This window comes from Procambarus clarkii, chromosome 71 (assembly GCF_040958095.1).
Source record: "Procambarus clarkii isolate CNS0578487 chromosome 71, FALCON_Pclarkii_2.0, whole genome shotgun sequence".
Classification (NCBI taxonomy): Eukaryota; Metazoa; Arthropoda; class Malacostraca; order Decapoda; family Cambaridae; genus Procambarus; species Procambarus clarkii.
This window is the reverse complement of record NC_091220.1, coordinates 17,101,160-17,116,004: the sequence shown is the minus strand read 5'-3', so window position 1 is coordinate 17,116,004 and position 14,845 is coordinate 17,101,160. Positions and strand designations below refer to the sequence as shown.

The 14,845-nt window shown below is 43.5% G+C and overlaps 1 protein-coding gene across 36 annotated transcripts in view; it reads right to left on the bottom strand.

Moving 5' to 3' along the window:
* RhoGAPp190 (Rho GTPase-activating protein 190) overlaps positions 1 to 14,845 on the bottom strand; it is a 181,864-nt gene that overhangs the window by 60,860 nt on the left and 106,159 nt on the right. For 2 of the 36 annotated variants that reach the window (XM_069312135.1, XM_069312140.1), the window contains exon 20: positions 10,324 to 10,500. The exons of 32 other annotated variants lie outside the window; for them this stretch is intronic. In XM_069312135.1, coding sequence (XP_069168236.1) covers positions 10,324 to 10,500 — 177 coding nt within the window. The remainder of the gene's footprint in view (positions 1 to 10,323; positions 10,501 to 14,845) is intronic. 2 more of the 36 variants (XM_069312136.1, XM_069312141.1) reach the window with 1 other exon arrangement.

The following is a 14,845-nucleotide window of genomic DNA, read 5'->3' as shown; positions in this document are numbered from 1 at the left end:
TATGGGGAGACCAAGACAAACGAGTGTCAAGGAATAACCCCAAAAGCTTCGCGGAATCTTTGTATTCAAGGGGATGACCATAAAGTGACAAAGAGGGACGAAGAACAACCCGTTTCCGCGTAAAAGTCATGGCACAAGTCTTAGAAGTAGAGAACTTGAAGCCATGACCTGTGGCCCAAGACGACACGGCATCAATCGCAAGATGAAGCCGGCGTTGAAGGAGAGGCGAATCATCACCCTGACAACAAAGGGTAAGATCATCGACATAGAGAGCGGAGAAGACACCAGAAGGAAGAGAGGAAAGAAGACCATTGAGGGCAACCAGAAAAAGTAGTGCTCAGAACACTACCCTGGGGCACACCTTCGTATTGCTGAAAAGAGGGAGAGAGAGCGGTACCAAGGCGCACCCGAAAGGAACGACGAGAGAGGAAGCTGCGGAGAAAGAGAGGGAGATGACCACGAAGGCCAAAAGAATGAAGTTGAGATAGGATATGATAACGCCAAGTGGTGTCGTAAGCCTTTTCTAGGTCAAAAAGGACGGCAACAACGGAGGTCTTCGCAGCAAAAGCAGTACGTATATAGACCTCCAAGTTCACCAGGACATCTGTCGTGCTGCGGCACTTGCGGAAACCAAATTGAGAAGGGGAGAGGAGGTGATGGTGTTCCAGGAACCACATCAGACGAACGTTAACCATACGTTCAAAGAGTTTGCAGACACAACTTGTGAGAGCAATAGGGCGAAAGTCCTTAGGGGAAGTACCCAGAGACCCCGGTTTGCGAACAGGGAGGACAACGGCATCGAGCCAGTCCTCAGGGACTGACGACGACTCCCAGATCCGATTATACAGACTCAGTAAATACTGAGACGTGCTCGGAGGGAGATGGCGAAGCATCTCATAATGAATACCATCGGAGCCCGCCGCCGTAGAACCGCAGAGGGCCAGGGCAGAACGAAGTTCAGAGAGAGAGAAGGGATCATTATAGGGAAGCTGAAGATGAGTGCAGAAATCTAAAGGACGAGACTCAAGGACAGGTTTACGAAGAAGGAAAGATTGGGGAAGATGAAGACCAGAGCTAACAGAAGAAAAGTGGGAACCCAGTTCGGAAGCGACCTGCAACGGGTCCGCCACAAGAGTATCATGGAGGTGAAGGACCGGTGAAACATCGGGAACGAACTTACCCGCTATCTTGCGGATACGCTTCCAGATCTGGGCCAGAGGGGTTTCGGACGTAATTGTCGAGACATAAGATGCCCAACATTCACGTTTAGCCGTACGGATGGCCCTACGGGCCACCGCACTCGCTTTCCGAAAGAAAAGAAAAGAATCGGTCGTCTGCCTACGGCGGTGCTTCTTCCAGGCTGCACGCTTACAGCAGACAGCCCGAGCACAGTCCGCATTCCACCAGGGAACGCACTTCCGTGGACCCCGAAAGGAAGAGCGAGGAATAGAGCAGAGGGCAGCGTCGAAGACAGTGTCATGAAAAAGGAGGAGAGCGCGAGAGAGGGGCAGAAGGGAGAGGTCAGAGAGAGTAGCACTGAGGGAAAATAGGGTCCAGTCCGCCTTAGCAAACTGCCACCTAGGGAAAGAGAGGGAAGGGCGAAAAGAGAAAAAGGAAACAAGGATGGGGAAATGATCACTTCCATGGAGGTCATCAAGAACCTGCCATGTGAAATCTAAGTAAAGAGAAGAAGAGCAGAGAGAAAGATCAAGACAAGAAAGGGTACGAGTTCGAGAGTCCAAATGAGTGGGCTCACCAGAATTCAGAAGAGACAGGGAAGAAGAGAGGAGAAACGGCTCAAGGAGGCGACCCCGGGTATTCGTCAGAACGTCACCCCAAAGAGAATGACGACAATTGAAGTCACCCAGCAGGAGCACAGGCTCCGGCAAGGAGTCTAGGAGGTGTTTCAAATCAGGAAGAGAGAGCGGGACACTCGGGGGGAGATAAATGGAACAAACTGTGTACCATTTCCCCACAAAGATACGAGCAGCAGAACAATGGAGAGGCGAAGGAAAAAGTAAAGGAACAAAGGGAACATCAGCCCGAATCAAGAGAGCAGAAGAATTAGAAGCCCCAGCAATGGCTGGGGGGGGGGAGAGAAAGGAATAGCCACGAAAACGACCAGGACGAGCACCAAGCATCGGCTCCTGGAGACAGACACAAAGGGGCGAAAACCGCGAAACCAGAAGTTGGAGTTCGAGGAAATTGGCGTAATAACCTCGAACGTTCCATTGAAGAATGGACAACGACGAGAAGAGAAAGGACAAAAACAGAGAACAAGGAAGAAACAAAGGCGAAAGACCAACAGAGCACGTTAAAGAATATCAGGGTCGGGATCAGGGTCAGCAAAGTCAGGGTTAGGGGGCATGGGTAAACTGAGCAAAGACGGAGGGAAGGAAACGGGAGAACAGATCAGAGGTGGGCGGGCAGGGTCCGGAGGAGGAGGAGGAGGAGGAGGAGGAGGAGGAGGAGGAGGAGGAGGAGGAGGAGGAGACAACGGAGAGGAGCAGTCAAGGACAGCAGCAGGAAGAGGGGGAGTAGAAAGAGAGGAGCGCACCCCAGCAAGAGCAGCAACCGAAAGGGAAGCAGGGGCCAAAGAAACCTCCATAGCGGGAACAGGGGGCGCAAGCACTGAAACGGGAGTGGAAGGAGCAACAGAGCCAGAAGGAGGAGCTGAGGAAGAAAGCGAAGCCTTCTTACCCGCCGGGGAAGAGGAAGGAGAGGAGCCAGGCTTACGCTTCTGACTTAAAGAGACCGGTGTCCCAGCAACTACGTACCGGGCAACGGATTCCAGTGTCTCAACAGGAGAAGCCGAACGAGAGCACACACGACGGCCGTTAGGAGAGCGATGGACATCCGCCCGCACCGACAGGCGGCGGGGAGAGCCGATAGATGGAGGAAGAGGATGGGAAGGAGGATCGGAGGGGGACGAGGAAGGAGACACAGAAGACACGACAGACCGGGTAGAAGGAAGGGGAACCCCAGACAGAGGACCAGGAGGAGGATCCTTCGGGAGAGAACCCAAAGGGACAGAGGAGGGGGCAGTGGGCGCATCAGGGTCCAAGGCCTGGAAACGGTTGTGAGTCTGAGGAAGGCGGGAAGGACGAGGAGAGGAAGAGCGCAACACGCGAGCATAAGAGATATTAGCATAAGGCGGGAGCCGGCGAACCTGGCGCCTCGCCTCAGGAAAAGATAAACGCTCCCGGTGCTTCAAGTTGAGGACGGCTGCCTCAAGCTGGTAATGGACACACGCACTGGAGAAGGTAGGATGGGCCTCACCGCAGTTGAGGCAACGAGCCTGGGGAGAAGCGCACTCCGACTTAGAGTGACCTTCGCCACCACACAAAGGACAGAGAGAGACAGTCCCGGAGCAGCGGAGGGCACCATGCCCAAACCTCCAGCACTTGTTGCAGAGCCGAGGAGAAGGAATGTACTCCTGGACAGAGCACCTGGCACCAGCAAGAATGACAGAGGGTGGAAGGGTCCTACCATCAAAGGTAATCTTCACAACCCGGAGGGGTTGACGGCGACTACCACGAGGGGGACGAGTAAACGTGTCCACCTGGAGAATAGAATGGCCCTGGGCAGCGAGGATATGTCGAATATCGTCGTGGCAGTCGCGTAGGTCCCGAACACCGGTCGCAACATGGGGCGGGAGCAAAATAGTGCCAACACTGGCATTCAACTGAACGTTCTTCGAGACCCGAACGGGGGTCTCGCCAAGGCAGGATAAGGCAGCCAAGCGGGAAGCAGCATCCTGAGAAGGAGCAGCAACGACACGCGTACCGAGACGAGTGGGGTTAAAAGTAATGGAGGCATCCACGGAATCAATGAGATGTCGATGAAGGGAGAAATCGTCAGGAGGCGCAGAATCAAGAGGGAGGAGATCAAAATATTTGGCCCACGAAGCGGGACCAAACAAGGCTTGATAGGTAGCAGAACTGGAAGGAATCGAGCGAGGGCGGCCGTGACGAGAACGGCGGTGAGAACCCCCAGAGAGGGGTTAAAAGGCGCAGTAGTTACAACTAGAGAAGGAGCCGCGCCAGGGGACGAGGTAGTCACCACTGGGGGCTTGGGGCTCGACCCAACCACAGAGGAGGGAGGGGAGCCAGGGGAAGGAGTCAGAGAGGCCAAAGGAGGAGCAAGGTCGGGGCCCAATGCAGCGGAGGCTACAGAGCCCGGTCTTCCAATACGGACCGACTCGGGGGCTTGGTCGCCCACCCCACGAGCCTGAAAAGGTAAGCCAGAAGCAGCCGAAACAGGGGTTATCATCTTGACGAAATTACGAATTCACTCACGAATGTGCCCCCACACCCACCATGGAGCCACAATTAGAGGCAGGACACCCAACAAGAAGCTATCGCCGATCTTGTCGGGGCCTCCTAGGGGTGCGTCGTGAGTATACGCCCCACAAACGCCACCTTAAGAAACCGACAGTCCGTCGAGATCGGGTTCAGTGACGAAGTGGGGATTGACAATAAAAGGTTCCCCTCGCTCTCGACGTCGGGTACTGCAGTTCTACGGGTGCAAGAGTATGCCTCCTCAAGCACCCGGGCGTCAAAGTAGAAGAAGTCCAAGGGAAGAACCAGAACGAGCAAAAGGTCGGCAGGAAACGGCAAGCAGATAGGAGAAGAGGGGGGAGAAAAACGAAACAGAAGGAAAAGGAAAAGATGCCCAGCAGAATTGGAGAGGACGGCAGCAGGAGCACAAGGCTAGAAAAGGACAGAGGACTGTCCCAAGGAGCATCACACTCCGGCAGCCGCCCACTAAGCCCCCAGACGGCGACAACGAGCTGAGCGGGGAGGGGGAACCAAGTGTTAAGACTTAACACTTTCGCGCTAACCAGACTCACCGGTGAGTCCTGTTTCGTCTAACACTAACGCATAGTGGACATAAAGTTATGTCCTCTTTTAAAATATTTGTATAAAATTCAATTTTTATCCGATTTACTTTGGGTTTGTTTCAAACTGCGCGCCATGAGGCTCTCTTACTCACCACTAGGCTGCATTGTACAATAAGTTCATGAAAGGTGTGGACCACTTCGATCAAATGGTATTATGTCCCAAACGGGTTGCAGGTGGGTGACTTTAGCCGTTTATACTGGTAATGCTTCCCCCATATCATGTATTATATGCATATGTCTGTTTAGGGAATTTTATTCCGATCAATGTACAACCAAAAATAACTGTGTGCAACAAGTATAAACTTGACAAACATAACAAAAGTAAAAACATTTCGTGTGTATTTGACGCTCACTGATATGTTCCAGCGTTGTTTTATATTTGGCGCTATTCTATCTTACGCTTTGTTGATCTTTTTTACCTATGGGCTCATAGAACATTCTATTGCGAACACATTGACACAAAAATGAATGACGTACATAGAAAATTAATGTCATGAGAGTGAAATAAGTATAAACTTTCAAAGCGCCGTGCGTCGTCTTGTCACCGATACCGGGTAACAATTTCACCACTTCCCACACTCTTGCGGGCGGGCCGCATCATTATTCTACGCTTATATTCATATCACCGTGTTGGGAATTTCATTGCGAGTCCATTGATACCAAAATTAACGCTGTAGGACAAGTGTGGAGGTGATAACAATCCCAAGAGTAAAAACATTTTGTTGCTGTTGGGCGCTCACAGCGAGTCTTCTTCGTAGTTATTTATTTGGTGCTGGTATCCCTATACGTTTCGTGACTTTTTTTTACTGATGTTCTTCTAGAGAATTTTATTGCGAACACGTTGGTACCAAAATGAAATACGTAGCTCGAGAACTAAGGTCATGAGAGTAAAAAGAGTATACACATTTTTGTTTTTACGCTTACGCGGCAAAACGCTCGTTGCACTTACGGTTGGCTGAGTGACCTTCGCGGAGAGCGCGAAAGTGTTAATATTACTGGATATGGTACCCTTTTTTTTTACCCATTCCCAAGAATAATATTCATATAAGACTAAAGCAGCAGGCATGATGGCCCATATGAGTAAAATGACCATGCACGTATGCTCACTGACTCATTTCCTGGGAATCACTCGTCATTAAGGTCTGATATTAATATGTAAAGTAACATGGCATTTTTGGCATGCATGGGGTGGCATTCTTAAATAATTTGGAGACACTGTACTTAATTTTGTTGTCTTAAGACCAAAAACTGGACATTTAGTATTAGCCTCCAGACATACTTTATTATTGATAATGCACCTATCTAGCAGTTTATCATGGAACCATCCAAGTTTAAGGGCTAAACATAAACCTGAAACAAGAGAAATTAAATCAAATGACCCCTTAAATTTGACAATGCAGAAAAGAACTGATTTCCAAAAGAAACACTAATATTAATTTTTCCAACAGGCTTGTTTCCTATTTTAATACAGAATGTTTTTGGAATATTGGTGTATTCAAACAATTTCTTAGATTTTTGTGATTTCATTCAATGCACTGATGCAGGCACTATAGGCTCATATTTTTGCACCAGTGTTCGAGACTGGCAACGTTACCAGATGCACACACTCATTGTGAAAGTTAGTACTAAATTGCAATGTATTTTTTCTTCATAAACTGACACAAACTCTAAGCCGCTGCCCTTAAATTAATGACTATCTTTGTCCTCTATACTATGTGTGAAGGTTTATGAGAAACAGAGATACAGAATGGACGGTGTCTAACAACTCGTCCATATTCTGCCAGATGACTTTCAAATCAGATCTAAAAATAAAGCTTGTTAATTTCTAAGGCAGACAAATATGCCAGTGTAGTGCTAAAATATTGAATAAAATTGTTTTATGGAAATGTGGCACGCACACAAAGTTTCCCACTAGTCCTAATGTCCCTTATCTAAATGTTTTACCCAAAAATCATAAAGCTATTCCTTTGCCTCCAGTGAATGAGAGCAATACTCAAGCTCTAGTCAAGTGATGGTGACCTGAAATTGTTGTACAGTATTGTATTGGTTAACTCGTGTAAAACCAACTTACTATTAGTCATTGACTTAAACTATGCGTTATTTTTTTCAAAAAGCCAAGCAAAGACTTGCAAAGTTCAGATGTAAGCAGTGCTATAATGAATCTATATGAAACCATTTACTTATCTAAGTTACAGTGTCCCTAAGATTGAACATTTATATTTTGAAAATCAAGTTCTAGTCATTTTTATTTGAAAATAAGTTTCAAAACTTTGAAGGAACAGTGTGCACTTCCCTAAAAAACAAAGGAAAGTAATTAAAACAATACTTCAACATAACTGAATTAGTGAACGAGTATGACTATAAACAGTACAATATAGCAACATTAGGAAAAGCACATGTAGCAGGTTTAATGACAGGTTTGAAGTTGAGATCATAACCCCCATTTCTGGGAAGGCCCTCAGTAGCTTGCCCGCTAGCTATAGCACTAGAGCTGCCAAATGTTAATCAGTTTTACCAAGCCTCTCTACGAGGTGAGGAGACCTTGGTGATCACAACCAAACTATCTATGGAGAAGCCAACACCATAAAAGGAAAGCGTAACCTATAACATATAAAAAATTAGGGTGTTAACCCAAGCTGAAAATTTAATCCAGAAACGTATACAAGGGAGGTATGCATTTCTCCTTGGATCATCATAAGGCCAGACACCAGAAGGTGCCCAGGGTCAGAGACCACTGACAAAAAACCAGAGTTGAATGTAATGAAACACCATTTTCTGGGCAAGCCCTGGAGGCTCCCTGAAGCTATCCGAACTAATGTGTGCTATATTAGTTTGGGGTCATCGGTCACGGGAGTCCTTATGCCTACTGGGGACCACAAGCCAGAACCTGGCTCCCTCAGAGAGGCGCAGGAAGCAATGGCCTACAAGCACTTTACATTTAAAGTATGTCATAATTGCCATCAACCAAGAAAGACCCCAGAAAGTTAGGCGAATCAAAATAGACCACTGTCTGGTTAACCTGTACAATCTACATCCTAAAAGATCAAAATAACTTCCCTAGAAAGAATACAAACAAGCAACACTTCATGCAATTAGCCCTCTCGCTCGTTAGTGCTAGTTGCTAACTAGCAACTAGCTAGTTAGTTTCCTCCCTCCAGTAGGGGGAAGGGGGGACTCGGCAGGGAGCACAGATAACCACCGAAAGTCCACTGCCCTGGAGAGCCAAGGAATAGGAACACATCCAAGGCAGGCAGCTCCAGAACACTATGTAAAGAAGCTGAAACATGCAAGCATTTGTTTATACATGTAACCACAAGATGCCTGCTAACACACAACGTAACAGTCCCTATGTTTCCCTTGTTACAATGTGTAATAAAGTTGTTACATTTTGATATATAACATTTTTATGACTCATTAGATTGTTGTTACAACTTGCTATATTGGTTGTTACAATTGTTAGAAGAAGTTAAAACTTGTTCGAACGTTGTGGCAACGTCATAGTTTTGTGGTGTGTTGGCAGGTGGGGACACATGAGAAGGGGCACTACAAAAAAAAGAGAGACGCCAGCTACCCAAAAAATTCCCAATGCACAAGACAACACAAAGAGAGGGTATGGACAACATATGCATGAGAGCAAACTACAGAAGCACTCATGGGGAATGTAGAAATAGAAAGGACTACCACTGATCCAAGGAACACAGGAAAAAAAGATCAAATCTAACATTGTAACCATCCCCTATCTTGAGAAAAATTCTTGAGTCCCTCACTTTCCTTCTAGGCCCTTAGTAAAATAATGAACATGTTGGGCACATCACCATTCAGTGTCTGAATGTACAGAGCAGTCATACTAGGAGCCATTAAACTTTTAACAACAGCAAATGAGTGATTACCATGTATATGCAACAACGATCACGAAGATTGTTACCGATGTTTGTGACCTTCGATCACGAAGATCTAGAAGTCTATTCTAGACTACTGCTGGAGTCTAGACAAATGAGATGAGCCAGCCAGGTCATCCAATGAAATGTATAGCCCCCTCTAGGAACCATAACAACATGGCAAACTCTACTCGCAGATGAAGGAAAACATAGAATAGGTGAGAAAATCGACTAGAGCAATGTGGAGGGATTCGAACTTGGGTACTCCCAAGCCGTGCAGCTTACCTATGGACCATGACATTTTAAAGTTAAATAACCTAGAGTTCCACTGAATCCACAGGATATCTAGAGGTCCTTACTGAAGCCAGTCCAGGTTTTCTATATAACCCCCATACACTCTGGTATAATTAATGGTATTCTTCACCACACTCCAGCATCAAATGTGTATTTGTAAAGAATATGCGATTTCCATGCACAAAAAACAAATGGGAATCCAGAGTCCATAAGATTCAGTTTGTCTTACTTCTCACATGAGATTAAAAAAGGAGCTTCAGAAGCCAGAAACCAATTAACACGTAGATCACCGAAGGACAGTACTCAAGTTCCCCCTCAAAATGTCAAGGCATCGGTTATGAGGAGAATCATACTTCTGAGGCAGCAGTTTATAATGGCGAGTTCTGTTCTTCCTCCCACTGGTTTATAATGGTGAGTTTAATTCTTTTTTCCTCTCAAGCAGTGGTTATAAACAATGATTATTGCCCTGCTTCTTTCTCAAGCAATGTTCCAAACTTACATGCACTTCATCCAACAACCCACCAGTACCAAAAGTATTCCTCTTAACAATGGGTGTTCATAAAAATGTGTCTCAATCCCCTGTTCGTCCACACCTAAGTTCCCATTTAATAATGCTATAAATATGCAAGACATCACTGTTCACTGGTCACAGTCAATGCTTGGTAACAACCACTATACTGTACATGTGTAAGAAGACTGTTAGGTTACATGTGTAAATGTGTAACCTAAAGAAGATTAGGTTAAGAGCATAAAATTACTAACATTTTCCCCCATAAGTGCTACAAGCTTTTTAATTAAACTTTGATACGAATAAATAAAACGAAACTTAAAGACTAGCTACTCCATTTACGGGTTGAATATCAGCTATAAATTAAACATTGACAAACTTATTTACTAATATATTTGCATAAACAAATAAATCACAACAATTGCAGGCACCCAAATAGGAAAAGTTGCATTCACACCCAATACAGTCTAAACTCTGTTAATAACCCAAACTAAATTAACCACCCTTTAAATGTTTAATAATTTTGAACACGTGGGGTCTATAACTTAAAAAGTTATGAGGAATTTAGTAATGAACTGCAAGATATTTACACAAAATTCTCAACAGACTAATTTAATAAATCCAAGCATAAACTGACTCCACACTATAGCTAACATCTGGTGCATTATAATTCCAATCTTGGGTGCTGATTGGCTGTGAGTCTACTTAAAGAAGGAACAAATTATCTCTGTTGAACGCACTATAGTGTACGTTACATGTGAGGTCATCGAGGGAGGTGCGAGATGTTGCAGAGTGCAGAGTGGGTGTGGGGAGTGTGGTGGCCTTCACCAAGCGGCGTGGGGGACCCTCCACACATTCACGGTCAGGGGGAGCCGGCTCAGGGGGGGTCGTGGGAGGGGGGTACACCTGTAGACCACCTGCGGGACCACCAACCACACACCACCCACATTACTACCTCACCCATACATAGGATGCACAATTACCTTTCTCAAGGACCTTTGTTCACACACCCATTGATATCTGCTGCCACTGATTGAGTTATATCAAAACTTGGCAAGAGCCACATGAAAGAGGCCAGTTCTCTGTCATCTCAGTGGTAACAAAGGCTTCTTGAAAATGTTGATGTGATAAGGTACTCACAACCCTTGGGGCAAGCACTCACTTTTAAATCACAGCATAAGTGAGTTACAATGTTATTTTACTTGTTCTGAAGACATGGCAGTCAAACATCAGTGGGGTACCAAAATGAGGCTGGAGGGAGGGAGTGTCCCAGGTTAGCTAATATGATGCTACACATCCACTTTCAAGTCTGAGCGAAGCAGGTATTCCACAATGAATACTAGTTAGCTCTACACACACAACATTTAGAACAGCCTCATGTCAAAGTGAGGAAAGGTCAAACAAAAAAGTGAAAAGTAGCTGGTAAGATGCTACCTCCACCTTGGGTAGCCTATTGTTTTAGCACTTCTCAGCCAGCCAGGAACTCTACCAGCTGAGAGAAGTAAAAGTGTGCTGGAGTGCGAGTCCTCACTCCGGACTCTGCTGCCGTCTACTGGGAAATGTCACACTCAACAAATTTCCCTAACATATCTAAGCTAAATGTTACCTGTTATTAGTAATGCAATCCTCACAGGCCACCTCTCATATTGACAAGCAATGCATCACAAACATTTCTCACATAAGTTATAACTGGATAATTTTAATATACTAATTTAAATGGCACTCACTAAAACTTGTTTTTAAAGCCCAGCATCGGTCATGAAGATTATATACACACCACAATTGACTTCTTAGTACAAATATTGCATATGGGGGGTTTGTATACCATTCATTATCTAGAAATTGTATTTAAAATATTTACATACCATTAAATCACATGATACTAAAATTTAATGCTATGAACATTTCACTTCTCTCTCCAAAAAAATCTTGCTGAATACGAGTAAGCCTAATTCTTTGCTACAGTAATACAAAATAAAATCACATTATTGACAAAAAAAAAAAATTGCTTTAACTTTTGAATAAGTGAACCACCCATTAGAACTGTTTCTATACATAGAGATAAATTTTACTTACACACACACGCGCACACACACACACACACTGTACAGAGTACTACAGAGTACTGGAAAGACAGGACACAACTAGCATGGCTCATCCTGTAACTACACTTAGGTAATTACACATATAATCAATCTACCAGAAGGAATACGGAATTATGTGAGCTGATAATGCTAAACTACAGTGGGGCCTCGACTTACGATTGTAATCCGTTCCCAGAGATGTATCGTAAGTTGAAACAAATTTTCCCATAAGAAATAATGGGAATTGAATTAATCCGTTCCACACCCCCAAAAATATTAACTTAAAAACACATTTTATACTGAATACAATTTTTTTCTCCAACTACAATACAGTACATATGTTTATCTTACCTTTATCGAGGACTCTTGTTGGTGTATGGAAGATGGGGAGGAGGAGAGGTGTTAGTGTTTGGAAGGGGCATCACCTTCCATTATAACATCAGACAGTGATGACTTCTCTAGGGTACTCTCTTTCCTATGTTTACCAGCATACCACTAGGACCTGGTTGTGGCTCACTGCTTGTTTTTCTCACTAAGAACCTTTCCATAGACTTGTTTTCCCTATGTTTTAACATTTGTCTGTGGTGAGGCATCACATTGTCATTAAAAACGTTAAAGCAATGGCCTACTGCAGCTTGATTTGGGCAAGTCGTTTCAACACAACTTTGCATTTCTTTCCATACTGCACACGACTTCTTAATTTCCTCTATCGTCATCCTCACATGTGTTTTCTTAGGTTGAACCTTACCACTGACTTTCTTGGGACCCATGGCATGATATATAATAATTACTTTTATGTTCAAAAAACAAAACAGCACAAAAACAATGAAATTCTTTATAAAGAATTCAAGAGCGATCGTCACAAAGCAGGTGGCTCTGGTAAACTTCAGCAGGTCACCCGTGCCACCAGGAACAACGCACTCCGTCGACCCATACGTGTATCAACAAAGTTGCAAGTCGAGGCAAAGGTCGTAAGTCGAGTCGAATTTTCCAACAAAATTGGGGTCGTAACTCGAAAAATTCATAAGTACTGTAGGGGCATTCATAAGTCGAGGTTCCACTGTATATTGGGCCTTTCCTTCACCTTCCTTCAAGCACTACAGCATTGTAGTAAGCTTCACCATGGTTTATCATAATGTGCTTATATTCTGGCATTGAAATGTTTGAAAATGACTGCTCTATCACAGGACAAAGAAAATGAATATTGCATATTAATATTATTTTCTGTGAAATTTAAAAGAAAACGATACAATCCAAAGGAAAAGAATGAGTTTTTGGGATGATCACTTTGATCACAGAAATTATAAAAATTTACAACATTAAATCTACGATTTTGATGATGAAAATTACAGAACATCATGTGGAAACATAGCTATTTATACTAATAAATAACTGGGCCCCCGAGATGTTAACATTTTGTCTTGCTGACCTCAAATGGCATTCTAGAAATTCTGAAATGTAACTAAAGAACCTAACCTAATCTGTCCAAGGAATTCTACTAGGCCTAATACACACAACCTTAGCCCAAATATAGAACATATATGTGCTATACTAGGCCTAGGAATGTTAAAGTTTGGTTTTCAGATTATTTTTTCTTGGACTCAATTAATTTGTAATACAAAAAGTGAACTGATTTTAGATCCAACAGTGCATATATGTACATTCAATCAAATTATGGCTATGAGTACTATCATTTTGGGGGGATTGGATTGGAACTTCAACATGCTATATAGTTGGGTTGCAGGATATTTACATTCCAAATCCGAATATGGTATAGACCTATATGAGCTCGATTATCCGGACTATATGGGAAGGCTCCCCGAACGGATATCCCTGACATTTGGATAAGCAGAATATTTACAGGGCAAGTCCAAAAATGACCATTTTCACAATTTTGTGTACCTCAACCAACATAATTTGAACTTCAACACAAACTATAAATCAAGTTAAAATATAATTTAACTGAGAAACTAACGCTTACCTTGTTGCAGTTTGTCTTCTTGTTTGATAATGTAGATCTTGAAATGTGTAATTCTTGAAAATTTACGTAACATAATCTCTGGTTATCGGGATTTCAGTCCAGATATGGAGAAGTTTTGTCAGACAATTACCCAGATTCCATTTTAACTCTATGCCTGTCTGTGGTATCCGGCCAAACCTCCGGTTATCCAGATCACCATTCGGATACTGCGAAGTTTTGCCAGAAAATTATCCAGAAGGGATTTTGGCCAAATAACCCAAATATCCGATTTAGTAAGAATCCAGATAAGCCAGCTTATACAGTACAGTACCTTGAATTGTTTACCTGTGACTGTTTCAAGAACTGTTCTTCAGTACTCCAAAATTCTGGAATGATGCCAGGTTTTTCTGGCAATTTCTTGACTGACAGAGCTGTTGCTGGTAATGACCACAGGCCCACATAGGTATCATAATCCACGTTAGCTGATAATCCCTTTTAGGAATCTAATTCCCACTTTAAAAAAAAAATCAACCTTTATTATGGCAATATTTCTTGTATCTTTTGGTAGGAAGCTGAAATGTCATGGGCCACAGATATTCATAGTGTTCTATAATTGTGTTTATGGCACCTATACGACATCATATTTGAGCTTCTTTATGTATACATTATTTAACATCTGTTTCAAAAATAATTAGTTCCATTATAAAACAATTAAAAGTATTGCTTTCAACAGACAGCTAGAATATATTTTCGCTCAGCGGTCACCAACCGGTGGTCTGCGAGACAATTTTATTTGTGTATTGTATGTAACTATTTCCTTTAACCGTTATATTTAATGGCATCAAATAGTTTGACTTTAATAACTAGTATTTCCTGTCTGGTAGACCGTGGGATTCACATCAGTAGCCCGCAGGATTTAAAATCATGAAATTTGGTAATCCGTGAGCTCCGAAAGGTTGGTGACCGCTGCTCTAACATCTCACCACGTGTGTAGAATTTGGGTGCAACTATTCGTATTAGTTTTCAATGTATCACTCAAAACCCATCTTCTCATCCTGGTTCGATACCAAGACAAAAAATTTCTAGAATCTACACTGGGAGATTTATTTGGCAAAATAATTGGGACTGTCAAACCAATACGCAAAGGATTTCTCTAGATATTAAACACAACATATATTTTAGAAACAAAACTGTCAAAATCATAAAGCACTCTTAATA